Source organism: Cucumis melo, chromosome 11 (genome assembly GCF_025177605.1).
Source record: "Cucumis melo cultivar AY chromosome 11, USDA_Cmelo_AY_1.0, whole genome shotgun sequence".
Taxonomy (NCBI): Eukaryota; Viridiplantae; Streptophyta; class Magnoliopsida; order Cucurbitales; family Cucurbitaceae; genus Cucumis; species Cucumis melo.
Window position 1 is genome coordinate 21,633,459 of NC_066867.1, and position 14,074 is coordinate 21,647,532.

A 14,074-nucleotide genomic window follows, 5' to 3' on the forward strand; every position below is an offset into this window, starting at 1 on the left:
GTTTCTTAGGCACTTATCACTTGCAAAAAGTTGAGCAATGAAATTTGGTATTTGAAACTTAATTTCATGTCTAGCATGTCACTAGACTTCGTCATTTTATCTAATTCTATACGTAAAGATGAGAGAGTTTTGATTTCTAGTTTCTTGGTTGAGAATATATATCTTAATCAATTGAATTGTGCTCTAATTAATCATTAAAATGGAAAGAAAAAAAAAAAGAAAGAATAGTATCCTCATAATAATAGACACAATTTGAACTTTCAATTTGAGCAAACTCAACTATCTATTTTTCTTGTAAGAAGTTTGTTAAACAATATTATCTTTAAGATGATTAGAAGAAGTTTCAAGTTATTAGATTTTACATTGTCTAAGATTGATCTATTTGTAAACATTAATTTTTTTCTCATTATTTGAAGTCCTTTGAATTTACTTTTATGATCTAATTTCATTTAATTATAAATAGGTGAAACCAAATCCGGTAAGAAAAAGATTGAGATAAAACTGCAAAATTTTTATCTCATGACTTTTATATATATTGTTTTTATCCTAATTTAATTATTTAATTAAAGATTTCCATGTAAAACAACCATTAATTGTGTGTTATGTTCTCCAAAATTTTACTCCATAATTAAATTTTGAATCCATTATGAATTCAATCTTACTCTATTTGATTAGGTCAAACATGTTATTGCTTATACAAACAAATAATTAAAATAAATAATAATAAGAGAGAATAAAATAAGATTGGTGTGATTCTCATTTTTCATTTCTAAAAGGTCAAATATGTTATTTATTTCAAGTTCCAACTCACACACAAAGCTCAATGTCTTTAGCATATAATTGAAGATAAGCTAAAAATAATTGCCCTAACAAACTTTGTATTAAAATACGAAATAATTAATTAACAATTTTTTCCAACGTGGTAATAAAATAAAATATATTTTAGCACTTCACCAACAATCATTTTCTTGGGAATAATGATTTTCTAAAAATAAGATAAAAAATTTTAGAAGGCTCACAGAACTAAAATAAATAAATAAGCCAATTTGAGGAAGCCAAATTGGATTTAGAAAATTTTCAACGTTTATGATTTATATATATATATATATATATATATATATATATATAGAGAGAGAGAGAGAGAGAGAGAGGAAGAGTAAGATGATATATAATGAGTTGTCAATAAGATTTTTGTTGTTGTTGTAAATTATTGATTAATTAAATGTTTTAAGCTTTCTAAATTATGGTTTGCATAATCAAGTAACTTGATTTGTTTGGAATAATTTTAGTATAGTTGAAGATTAGTTAATACAGTTGACTATTTTCGATAATTTTTTAATTTTGTTTTATTGGTTATTAGATTATCTTGAAAATCATTCACTCTAATGTAATTTTGAATTGTACAACAATATTATTAGTAAAGTTTTTGTACTTTGAAATGATAGGACATTTTTTATAATAATGTGACAAGAGTATATTAAAATGAAGCTAAATAAATGTTTTAATAATAAAAATGTATATACTTTTTAATTTGTATTTAGTTTTAATCTATAAAAAATAAAAAATATACCTAGACTTGTAAGATTTAAAATTTAAAACTTGTTAGAAGTTTGAATTTAGGAAATTTAAAATTCAAATGATATGTAAAGAGATTCCTCTCTTAATTTATAATTAATCTAATATATAAATTTTAAAAAATATTAAGTACATGAAATATAAATAAACCAAAGAAGATTCATAAAAAATAGAACATTTAGCAAAATATTTACCTTTCATATAATAAATTTTGTACTATTATTCTACGAAATGTAAATATATTTATCAATATTTTTTTAGTTTTGAAAAAAAATCTTAAAAAAATGCATTTAGTTAGAATTTAAGTTGCGACATAGGGAGGAAACAATAGATTGGATGCACCACCTTACCAACGAGCAAAAATAGAGGTGTGAGTGATTTGATTGTGTCCGATTTTGGACGGATTAAAGAGAACTCCTCGATTAACATAAAAAAGGATCATTGAAAATTGAGTTCCATCCGTTTTAGTTTTGGAACCAATTAATCAATCTAATTCCAATCCAAGTCAATTTTGTTGAGATTAAAATTGTATTTTTTTTTTTAGCAAAATAAAACTAAAAAAACAATGAACTAAGATTTAGAATTGGATAAAATATATTTGAGAGTAAAAGTGATTGACAAAAAGCAAACTGAAACTAAAATGAAGATTGGGGAGTGAGAAAATAACAAAAACAAAAATTAAGTTTTAGAAACTTTTTTTTTTTTTTTTTTTTTTTGTATTTTGGAACAGTAAGTAATATTAATATTAATCATTAATTTAAAACGAAGATTACATAATACATAGCTCAGAATGAATTGGTTTAATTGGTTTTACAAGACTTTACTTCACTTCAGCAACACGTAATCAAAATGAAACAAATTAAATTAAAAGGTATGAAACTCCAAGACAAAAACCTTTGTCTTGCAGTGGCGGCAAAAACGCTGCCATTGCGACCACTCACTCCGACCTCCCACCCTCCCTCACCCATCCCTCAATTCTTCCCCGCAACATTAGGGTTTCTTTTCTTTTCCGATCATCAAATTCACTTCAATTCAATCCAATTCACCCCTTCTTCAACCCCTTTCTCGCTGTCTCTCTCTATTCTTCTCTCTTCTCTCTTCCGCTTTTCGTTTCTTTCTTTGTTCCTGTTTTTAACTGCTTCAAATTGCTCTCCTAATTGATGCGCTGGAAACCCTAATCTTCATTTCTTTAGTTTGAATTTTAGTGGTTTGGATTAAAACTTTGAAATGATTTGTGCCCAGGGCTTTACTCCCTTAACCCAATTTGGGTTTTCATTTTCTTTGTCTTCTCCATTGGAAACTCAGAGATATGGGTTTTCTACTCCCCGATTGTATATGGTTTCTCCTATTTCTTGCAATTACCAGGATTCTACTTTCTCTGTTTCCCGAGCTGCTAAGTTTCGGGATTTAAGGTTGTTCAAATCGGTTGAGTTGGACCAGTTCATCACCAGTGATGATGAAGATGAAATGGGAGATGGGTTTTTTGAGGCAATTGAGGAATTGGAACGGATGACGAGGGAACCATCGGATGTTCTTGAAGAAATGAACGACCGCCTTTCGGCTAGGGAAATTCAGCTTGTGTTGGTGTACTTCTCTCAAGAAGGTAGAGATTCATGGTGTGCTCTTGAGGTTTTTGAGTGGCTTCAAAAGGAAAATCGGGTTGATAAGGAGACCATGGAGCTGATGGTGTCTATAATGTGTAGTTGGATCAATAAGTTGGTGGAGGGAAGACATAATGTTGGAGATGTTGTTGACCTTCTTGTGGATATGGATTGTGTTGGCTTGAAACCTCATTTTAGCATGATAGAAAAGGTTATCTCTTTGTACTGGGAAATGGGTGAGAAGGAAAAAGCGATTTTCTTTGTGAAAGAGGTTTTGGGACGCAATCTTGCTTTTATGAAGGATGATTGGGAGGGGCATAAAGGAGGACCGAGCGGTTATCTCGCATGGAAGATGATGGTAAGCCTTCAGCTAATCAAAATTTTCATATCTTTAGCCATTAACTTGCTTCAGAGTCAACATTGGTATTGTATTCTTTTGCTGTGTCTATCTATTGCTTTGAAAATTCATATATGATATGTAAATATCTTCAATCAATGTTTACTAGCTTTGGATGTCATATTTTTGAATCTTGAAATTATTGATTGTAGAGTTTCCTTACTCTTCATTCTTTATTTAATCCTATAGTTTAAACATTTAGGTTAGTATCCTGATCTTATTAGATTTTTGTTATATGAGCATAAGGTTTTTGTTGCGGTGACTTTGGTCAATGTTGAAAAGGATATTTTCTTGGGTTGTGTTTGTCTAATCATAATTGGAGGGGTTCTGGAAGAACTATGTAGGGTTTCTTTTTATCAGATATACTATGGTTTGGTATAAGTAATTTTGGTCATATGGTTAAGCATGTTTGAATCTATTGTTATGTGTGCCTCAAAAAAAAAAAAAAAAAAAAAAGAAAGGAATCTATTGTTATGTTGGTGTTGGAGATACTGAAGTTTGTTTCTGCAGACGTAGGATTTGGGAAACCCATGAATATCTCAGGGACCTTTTCACTTAAACTTTGTTGTCGTTAGTTTCATTTATTGAGAACTTTTGGGTTTATCTTTGTTCATTGTCAATTTCTTTGGAGCTTCATCTATCATTAGTGAAAGTATCCATCTCTATGGTCTCTTCTAGAAGGCATTTTTAGATTGTTGAATTGCCTTTCTGTGTTAGTATATGCGGTGTATTAAACTTCTATATCGTAGTGCTACTTCTGGTATGGCTCTTGCTTCTATTAGTTGCACTCCTGCATAATTGATTTATTTGAACAACACCGAGTAACTGTATGTGGCGCTGGAATCTAGTATTATAGCATACTACTGATACTTTTGTTCCCTTCACCAATTAATGGTAGTTGATTAGTTGCACCAAGGATTTTAAATTTTTTTTTTCAAATTGTTACGTTTGTTCACCACGACCCCCAGTGAAAATTCAGTTGCTAATGATCTCGAAAATCAATGCTCTTAGGTTGATGGTGACTACAGAGGTGCAGTGAAAATGGTGCTGCATCTTAGAGAATCTGGGTTAAGGCCAGAGGTTTACTCCTATCTTATCGCCATGACTGCTGTGGTTAAAGAGCTGAATGAATTTGCAAAAGCTCTTCGGAAACTCAAAAGCTATGCAAGAGACGGGTACGTGGCTGAACTTGATAAAAACAATGTTGAACTTGTTGCGAAGTATCAGACAGAGCTTCTAGCTGATGGTGTACGGTTATCCAACTGGGTGCTTGAAGAGGGAAGCTCTTCAATTCATGGGGTGGTTCACGAGAGACTCCTTGCAATGTACATTTGTGCTGGGCAAGGAGTCGAGGCAGAGAGACAGCTTTGGGAAATGAAGCTTTTAGGCAAGGAGGCCGATGCTGATCTCTACGATATCGTGCTAGCCATTTGTGCTTCACAGAAGGAGATAAAAGCAATGAAACGGTTGCTTACAAGGATCGAGATTACGAGTCCCATGATTAAGAAAAAGAGTTTGACATGGCTGCTTAGGGGTTACATCAAAGGAGGGCATTTCCGTGATGCTGCAGGAACAGTAGTAAAAATGATCAATTTGGGTTTTCTCCCAGAGTACTTGGACAGAGTAGCTGTACTGCAAGGACTAAGAAAAGGAATTCGTGAGCCAGAAATTGTTCATACGTACCTCGATCTCTGCAAGTGTCTTTCCGATGCCAATCTAATTGGACCTAGTCTTGTATATTTGCACTTACAGAAACACAAGCTTTGGATCATTAAAATGCTTTGAAGAAACTCCTCAATACCTACCTCTTTGCACAGGCAGCTAATAAAAGTGGAGCAAAAACCATATTCATATCATACAGCACCAGCTCTTTTTTAGGTGCTTTTACATGTTGATTTTGTATATTTTGAGGCTCTGTAAGCTGTCCCTGAAGAGGAATACTTGTATATATATAAATATACATATATGAGCCGCGAGCGTGCACAGAGAACCAATGTTTCAATGTATAGATTGTATAAAGAAATTACATATTCTGATATTTTTTAGTGTACATGCCTTGGTTTCTTCAGTGTTTTCATGTGTGAAGAATCTGGTTTTCGTCGAAAAAGGAAAAAGACAACCAAATGGAGAAGGAGAATTCGAAGTTTGTGAAATGTCGTGTCCATATTTTGCTTCTTCCTTGCCCAGAAAACAGCATGTGGTGTGTTCATTTGAGTGGATATGACATTCAGGTTTTTCACCATTGCATTATTACATTATCATATCAATAATTTATTGGGTGTATGATTGTACTCTTCTTATAATGGTTAGTAAATTGAAGTCATCTATTTGGAACCAAACCCATGTTTTCATGTTGTGGAGGTTTAATGTAATTGTCTGTTGGGTCCATATATATCTTGTATGTTTGCTATGCTTTTTAATTTTCAATTTTGGGTGTAAATTAGATCATAACTTTCTTTAGTTAATTAACTTCATTCGATTCGAATATAATTTCAAGTTAACCAATAAATTTTACATGTATATAAGATTTCTTTAATGTAAGGATGAATATCAGTTATAGATATACGTGAGTACCAAATAATTAGTAAGGCTCTTTTTCTATTATTAAATCTAATTAGTTTTTCATTTGTCCATCTTCTATTATGTGACAAATGCTCTTCCTACTTTGAAGGTATTTATGCAGGAAAATAATTTCATTTAGGCGAATTTGAAATTATTTTAAATTAGTTATAAATTTCGAATAAAATATTTAAATTGATTCATTCGTAAAAGTTTTAAGTTTCAACCTCCAAAATTGAGAAAACAAAAATTGATATTTGCTTTTTTTTTATCTATTTGATCGATTAGTTTCTTTTTCAAAAGACAGATATTGAAAATGAAGGACTTTCATTGTTATAGTAGAATAAATACAAAATTGAAAGATTAAAAATTGACGTTTTATAAAGGACAAGAAGTGCAACTTTTACAATTGAAAGATGGTGATATTTGAAGGCTTAAGCTTAATCTTAATATAAGTTTGAGGATTCAATTTTTATAATTAAAAGTTTGAGAGTGTAATTACAACTATTAACATACTTTACGAATGATATTATTTTTGTCTAGCAAAGATTCACATGATTTGATAAGAGACATAATATAGATGTAGTGGTGAATGGTTGTTTAATTTGTTGTGGATGATATAATACGAAGGTTCCCATGAAAGAATTAAGCATATAGAAATTCTTTGTAATATGATATCTAAATGTGTTTATCTGTCACCACTTAGCCTCCATTATTCGCATCTCTTCAAACCAATCATCTTTCTCTTACAAGTTCTATACCATGTGCATATTGTTCCTTAGGTCAATCATTTGAATCCTTCAACCTTCTACTTTTAATATAATATATATATATATATATATATGTATGTATATTTCATGCAAATTATACTCTACTTACCTACCAACTCTATATTCCAAACAAACATTTCCCTTTTTAATACTATTTTTATCGTCTCCACCACGAACTTTACAAGAAATTTTTGTGCATAACTTCAATATTTGTGGTAAAAGATAAGGGATGTGAGAATGTTTAGACAGGAAAACAGAACGAGGCTTCAAACATACGCTACTAACCAAGAAACATGCATTAAATCTCTTGGGAGAGGTAAACTTGGCAACAACCCCTAGTCTCAAAACTCTGAACGATCTTTATAGTAATACATTTGAGATGTTGTGTACTCTATTAAAGAAAATGAGGTAACACAAAGATGGTACAAAAAACACTCAGAAAACCAAGATCATATACATATTTATGTTGTGGAGCTTTTACAACACAGGCTTAGCATATGTACATCTTTCATTTCTTACCACTTTGCATAAGTGAAGATCAACATCCTCCCTACTCAACCCCTGCTGCTATTTTGAACCATTTCTTCCTCATTTTACAGTCAATCAGCCAATTACTTTACTACTACAATCAACAAAAGAATTTTGAAAAATCCTAAAAGAAAAGGATAGCATGAGTTAACTTCAAACTTGATGTTCCACTTGAACTCAATTTGTATCTGTAGACAAGATTTCTAGTTCTGCCCACCACAGAGGAGATAGCTTTGGTGTTGCTTCAGCAGGCTCCAATGCTGTGATTTCTTTCAACCGTAAAGCAATCTCGGACATTGTCGGTCTTTGCTTAGGCTCTGGCTTGACGCACATTTTTATCACTTGAGACAAATTCTCAAGCTGTTCTTCTTTGAAAGCGCTTAGAATTGGATCAACTATGTCTCTTAAAAACTGTTCTCCCTTGAGAAAATCTGATGCCCAATCTGCAAGAGAGCCATCATCAACCGAGAATGGAAGTCTACCTGTAATCATTTCTAACAAAATCACTCCAAAGCTATAAACATTGCTCTCTAAATCTGCTGGTGATGTTTCCAAGAGCTCGACGGTTGCTGATCCTAACTTCGCTGCTGTTGCTTCACTCCAATAGCTAAAATCTGACAACTTGGCAGCGTAGTCTTCGGTGAGGTATACCGAAGAAGAACAAAGATGTCTGTGAACGACAGGCGGATCGAGCTGGTGCATATGGTCTAAGCAGTATGCTACTCCCATTGCTATTCTCAGTCTCATCTCCCAGTCCAAGTGCTCGGCTTCTTTTACTACAAGAGGGATGATATCATGAACGGAGGAACAGTGTACAACTCTTCAACATGTTTATAAAAAGAAAATAAAGCACTTACTGTGGAGATGCTCAAAGAGAGTTCCATTTGGAGCATATTCAAAAACCATCATCCTTGTGAAGGGTTGTGCTTCTTCACAAAAGCCAATAAGACTGACGAAGTTCTTGTGGTTCACCCTCGACAAAGTTTCAATCTGCAAACATAGAGAAGAAAGGAAATTTAGAACCTATAACAATGAACTTGAAAGAGGATTTGTTTGCTTGTACCTTTTTCCTGAATTGTTCTTCTTTAGTTTTTGACCAATCTGCATTTGATGTCACTGCAGTTGATGTGACAGCTATTTCAACCCCACTGGAAAGAGTTCCCTTATACACTGTGATATCTGAGAAGGAGCCAATTATATTGCTGAAGTCTTCACAAGCTGCTTCAAGTTCGGATCGCTTAAGCTTTGGGACACCTGATATCGTATGACAACAGTAAGAAATTTAAGTGTTGAGGCATTCTTCTATTTTCTAACTTCTACTCAGTTGAGGGAAGAAAGCTAACCTGTTACAAATGCCTTCTGCAGCTGTCCGCTCAAACCTGTGGCCCAAGGCTTCACCGTAACAACCTTACTGCTTCGGAACATCAAAATTCCAACGGTTGCAAATAACAAGAACAATGATCCTGCTACAATTCCTGTCAATATTAGAACTTTGTGACTTTTGTTCTTATTACTCCTCCCAATCAGACTTGGAGAAGGAGCCGAGGAGTGTGGTGGAACGCCACGGGAGTGAGGTGGTGTAAGAACATGAACTGGTGAGTGTAGAGTCGGAGCTACAGCAGGTGGTCGTGCAGGACTCAAATGGAGGCTAGGTCCTGGTGCTAATGACCACAATGGGGCTGGAGGCTCTGTGGGAGATGCTGATGGGGAACTTGGGGAGGGTGCTGGAGAGAATGGTGGATCGGAAGGTGATAGTGGAGATGGAGACGAAGCGAACGAAGACGGTGGTAACGAGAAGAACAAACGTTTGGGAGATTGAACTCCTCCTTCTCCTAGCCGCCGCCTCTTGTAATCTGCATCTTGGAACTGGCCAAAATTCCTAAAAAAACAAAACAAACTCAGCCTTTCTCAACAACATGTTTCGATCCAAACAAAAATAATTGATTTGTGCAGTGGCATTTGCTTACCAGCATAAAGTTTCTCTAGTACAAGAAGATTTTCCATGAATGCTGGAGAGCTGCTCCTCATCCATTAGAGTTTCAGAGAGCAAATTGAGTTCATAGGCTTCAGGAGTTATGCTAGTAATGAATTCATTATGATCAAGAAGCCTACAAAAACCAACAACATAAACTCAGCAAAGTCTACAAGAAAATTTCACCCAAATGAATAGAATCAGTAAGTTCTTCAATCCTTACAAAGTGGTTAGAGACAAGTTATTCCCAAGATCCAAGGGAAATGGCCCAGAGAAATTATTAAATCCCAAATCCAAAACCTCTAGCTCAAGCAAATCCCCAATCTCTTGAGGAATTTCCCCATGAAAGGAGTTGTTTCGCAGAATGCTGCACGAACAACAACGATCAAGACAACGACAAAACAGCAAAAACTTCAGCCATGAAGAGGATTAAGCTAAAAGGGGCAATGAATTCTGTTACTTACATGGATTTTATGTCGGCAAATTTCCCCATTTCAGGCGCTAATGTCCCTCCAAGACAGAGATCTCTCAAGTTCCTACAAGTTCAACAAAAGCTCAACCTCCATATCCAAAATCCATCAAGCTCTAAACGAAAATAAAAAACAACGAAAGAATTCACTCACAGTATCACAACTTTCCCATCAGAACACTCAACACCAAACCAAGAACAATGATCAAATTCCCCACCTTTATCGTTCCAGTTCGCTAAAGCACCAAAAGGGTCTCTAACAACCGCTTCCCTAATCCTCAACAATGCTAAACCTGCATAAAAAACGAAAACCCATTTCCTCAAAATTCCCAAAAAAAATAACCCCATTCACATACCCACCCAGAATCTCTTACCTTCATTATTCAGAGAAAAACAGAGTGTCATACTCTGAAACAGCAAAATCACCACCACCGCCCATCGCAGCCGCTGCCGGCGGAAACCCCACCATTCATTCATCCCCAACCCAATGGTCCAATCCGGCCGGCAAAGTCAAGAAATTAGCAGTCAAATAAAGATGTAACTTAAAAATAAGGTTGTGAGGTAGAAATAGATTAATGTTGTAGCAATGGAAGTAGAGCAAATTTAGATGGGTCTGAGAAGAAAGCGCGTAAATTTTGCCAACTTTCTCATGGTGTTAGAGAATCTATATACTAAAATTATGTAAAAAGATAATAAATATTATTAAACCGAAACAAAGAGGACGAAGAGAAAAAATAATGGACAGAAATATGGGTGATTCGGCTCCCCCTCCCATGACTCTTCTTTTTTCTTCTAATTTATAGCGCCGTCCTTTCTGTCTATATCACGTGCCGTCCTCGTGCTCCTTTTTTTCTATTTTACATGCTTAAATTATATTAAAAAGAAATACAAATACTCTTTATTTCTAAGAAGGAATTTGAGACTAAATTGATACAATTATGTATTTAAATTTTTAATTAAATAAAATTGGATATTAGCCAAATTATTTAATTAACTAATTAGAATGAACAAAGAAGTTAAAAGAAAAAAAGAAAAAAAAAAGTCAAAATGGACAGCGACCCAACCCCTATAGAAAATCATTATAAATTTAGAAATGATTCCCACCAATCATACTCTATAGTTTTCAAGTCAAATTACTCCAAAATCTAAATATAATAATACTAATAAGTAAGGATAACTTATAGATTTAGAAATGTTGCCCTTTTTTATTATTTAAAATTTTAAATTAACTTTTATTTAATTTGTAGTTATAAAATATTACAACTTTTATCTCTTTTGCTCCAAATTAATCTTTTCTTTTCTTTCATAACCTTTTTCTTTTTCTTCTTCTTCTTCTTTTTTAAACTTAAGAATATAAACACTATTTCTATTTCTAAATTTATTATCTTGTTATCTACTTTTTTTTTTAATGGTTTAAAAAATTAAACCAAATTTTAAAAACTAAATAAGGTGTTTTTAAAAACTTGTTTTTATTTTCAGAATTTGGATAAGAATTCAACTATTATATTTAAAAAAGATACGAATTATAGTAAGGAACAACAAGAAAGTATACTTTATTTTCAAAACTAAAAAACAAGAAATGAGATGGTTGTCATTTCAAAATTTACGATTTTAAACTTTGATTTGTATAGTAAATAATTGAGAACAAATAGTTAGAGAAATATTAATATTTTATTAGGTTAATAGAAATGTTGACATGTAAGTGATGAAAGGGACCAAACTTAAAATAGAAACATTAAAAAAGGGTTATATGGAAAGATTTAGGGAGAGAAAAGAAATAGAAATGGGGGGGAAGGAAGGAAGATGAGTATATGATTTGTGGATAGTTTATTAGGTTAAAATAAGAGAGGAGGCATATGGATGAACAATCTTAAAAAGGGAATAATTAATTTATTGGACAAGATAAAAATGGGAATAACTAATTTATTGGATAAGTAAATGAAAAATAACATTTATATTTTATGTTTTATTGGATAAGAAAAGAGCATAGCGTAGAATTGAAGAAGTATACTAATAAAAGAGAAAAGAAAGATTGTGAAATGAGAGCTTTCTTGGAATTTGACTGCCCATACCTCTTCTGATGTTTCCATCTCACCGCCGGTGCCGGTGCCGGTGCCGGTGGCTTCACTATATCTTGTTGCCATTTATTTATTTATTTTCCCAAATTATTAAGTTTATTTTTAAATTAAACTCTTTTTTTTTCTTTAAATTTTAAATTTTAATTCTATTAAATTAAAGAGAAGGTTGTGTCTATTTAGTTATTTGTTTATTTTTACTTTATATTGCTCATGTTTCTAACCAATTTAAAATCTTACAAATTTATTTATCTATTATATATATATATATATATATAAATTTATTGGCAAATCTTCATCTACTTATGATCTATTTTTCGAATTACATTTACGAAGCTCACACACTTCAAAGTGGGTGGAGAATAAGATATCATATACATATGTCCTTCCACATACGTGAAAAGTATTCTTATATCTTAGTTTTTCATAAATTAACGAATCATTATCTTCGACCGTATTTACATCTGTATCTGTGCTTCATAAAATTACGTGATAATTTTTATTTCTTCAACAAAACTTTTATACCACAATAACTTTATTCAAATTATTTTGAGTTGAATTTAAAAAAAATAAAACAAAACTTACTCACAATAACAAAGGATGTAAATTAATTCAATTAAGAAATTTTAAAATTTAAATTGATATAATCATGAATGGAGAATGAAAATTAATAGAATCACAGATGTTTAGATTAGGGAATAGAGATGTATGTTAAAAAATAGTATTAAAATGTAAAACGGAAATATGTCAGTAATAATAAGAGTGAATACTAAATATTTGTAATTTAGAATTGAATTTGAGATATATTTTTAATGGCATTTTCAAAGATAGTAAAAAGATTGAAACTATTTATAAAATATAGTAAAATATATTAAATTCTAGTAGATGTATATATATATATATATATATTATAAATAATTTTAGGTTTTATTTTAATGAAAATAAGATAAGAAAGAAGGAAAGATAAAAGTGGGGGCCCTACATTTAGGTGAAAGAGGTTGGGAGAGTTATGAATGATCCAACCCAACCAAAGCTCAAATAGAGAGTGAAGCAATGCCATTAAAATTGACACTGCAACCCACATTTTCCAAATAAATAAATATAACCTTTTTTCTTTTTTCTTTTTTCTTTTCTCTTTTTTGTCTTTTTACTTTTGGATGCTATATATAATCCACCAATTAATTAATTAATAATAATAATAATCAAAATGACCATTTCAAATTTCTTGTTGTTTAACCATTTCAGTTTTCCCCTTTAAACAAATGTCTTTGTACAATAAATAAAGTTTTTGTATGAACTAAATAAAGTGGAGTGGGTCTTGTTTTGTCTCTAAATTACAAGACCTAACCTCATGGGACTTTTAGTAATACTCATTGTCATATCAATTTTGTTTCATTAAGTGGCCTTCAAATGGCAACATCCAATGCTTTTGTTGCAAAGTATTTTTTAATAAATTTGCTTCATCATTTTGTCTTTTTTTGAATGGTGGATTCATGGTTTCTTTTCACATTGCCATCTATGATTTCAATATGTTCAAACAATACATATTAAGAAACCTTAGCTGTAATTCTTCAAAGTTTGTCCATTTTGAAAATTTAGAATCCTTTTCCCTACAAGTTTTTGGCCTTTTCTTTAGTAGAAGAAATTGACTTATTAAAATGAATTTTTAAGATTTTTTTTTTTATTTGGAAGAAGAATATGGGGAATGATGAAAATTAAATAACCGTCCTAAGAAACTAGTACCATTTTTTAAAAATTGTTCAAATATTTTTTCTTAATCCATCTCGAACAAGATTGACAATGGAGATTTAATTCTTTTTCCAACCTATAGATTGATTTGGGTCTTAGTAATCTTTTCAAATATTCTCAAATCTCATACCAAATCTTATATATTTTTTCAATTTTATTTTTTTAAAAAATTGATAAGTTATAAAAGTTTACTTTTTTTAACAAAATCTTGATAGTCCATGTAGACCAAGATGTGTCAACAAAAAATTAATGATTTTTCAAGAAGAATGATAGTTTTATTTGACAAAAATTCAACCACCTTATTTATGAAATTTTTTCAAGATAATTATTTTGTCTCATAATTTCTTTATTTATATATTTTTAAAAAATATCAACATAT

At 31.7% G+C, this 14,074-nt stretch overlaps 2 protein-coding genes across 3 annotated transcripts; one reads left to right on the top strand and one right to left on the bottom strand.

The window, feature by feature from the left end:
- The first annotated feature begins 2,436 nt into the window (after nucleotides 1–2,436).
- Nucleotides 2,437–5,623, top strand: LOC103502924 (pentatricopeptide repeat-containing protein At2g30100, chloroplastic). The gene is made up of 2 exons (XM_008467046.3): nucleotides 2,437–3,534; nucleotides 4,585–5,623. The coding sequence occupies exons 1-2, from the start codon at nucleotides 2,803–2,805 to the stop codon at nucleotides 5,356–5,358; spliced, it is 1,506 nt and encodes a 501-aa protein (XP_008465268.1). The 5' UTR covers nucleotides 2,437–2,802; the 3' UTR covers nucleotides 5,359–5,623.
- A 1,702-nt stretch (nucleotides 5,624–7,325) lies between these two features.
- LOC103502925 (inactive receptor-like serine/threonine-protein kinase At2g40270) lies at nucleotides 7,326–10,644 on the bottom strand. Of its 2 annotated transcripts, none has more exons than XM_008467047.3 (9): nucleotides 10,246–10,644; nucleotides 10,026–10,164; nucleotides 9,867–9,938; nucleotides 9,626–9,769; nucleotides 9,398–9,538; nucleotides 8,774–9,309; nucleotides 8,494–8,684; nucleotides 8,288–8,420; nucleotides 7,326–8,206 (listed from the first exon to the last, which is right to left on the bottom strand). In XM_008467047.3, exons 1-9 carry the CDS (start codon nucleotides 10,346–10,348, stop codon nucleotides 7,608–7,610), a joined length of 2,058 nt encoding a protein of 685 aa, XP_008465269.1. In that variant the 5' UTR covers nucleotides 10,349–10,644; the 3' UTR covers nucleotides 7,326–7,607. The 2 variants fall into 2 exon arrangements, with proteins under 2 accessions (XP_008465269.1, XP_050947652.1); XM_051091695.1 differs by having other exon boundaries at nucleotides 10,090–10,164; nucleotides 10,246–10,628.
- Between the last annotated feature and the right edge of the window lie 3,430 nt (nucleotides 10,645–14,074).

What these genes read in the sequence shown, in the direction of transcription:
- LOC103502924 (XM_008467046.3), top strand. Translation starts at nt 2,803, where the DNA reads ATGATTTGTGCCCAGGGCTTTACTCCCTTAACCCAATTTGGGTTTTCA. An exon ending in ATCTCGCATGGAAGATGATG is followed by an intron (nt 3,535 to 4,584) that starts GTAAGCCTTCAG and finishes CAATGCTCTTAG; the next exon opens with GTTGATGGTGACTACAGAGG.
- LOC103502925 (XM_008467047.3), bottom strand. Translation starts at nt 10,348, where the DNA reads ATGAATGAATGGTGGGGTTTCCGCCGGCAGCGGCTGCGATGGGCGGTG. An exon ending in TTTTTCTCTGAATAATGAAG is followed by an intron (nt 10,165 to 10,245) that starts GTAAGAGATTCT and finishes TTTTTTATGCAG; the next exon opens with GTTTAGCATTGTTGAGGATT. An exon ending in GATGGGAAAGTTGTGATACT is followed by an intron (nt 9,939 to 10,025) that starts GTGAGTGAATTC and finishes TTGAACTTGTAG; the next exon opens with GAACTTGAGAGATCTCTGTC.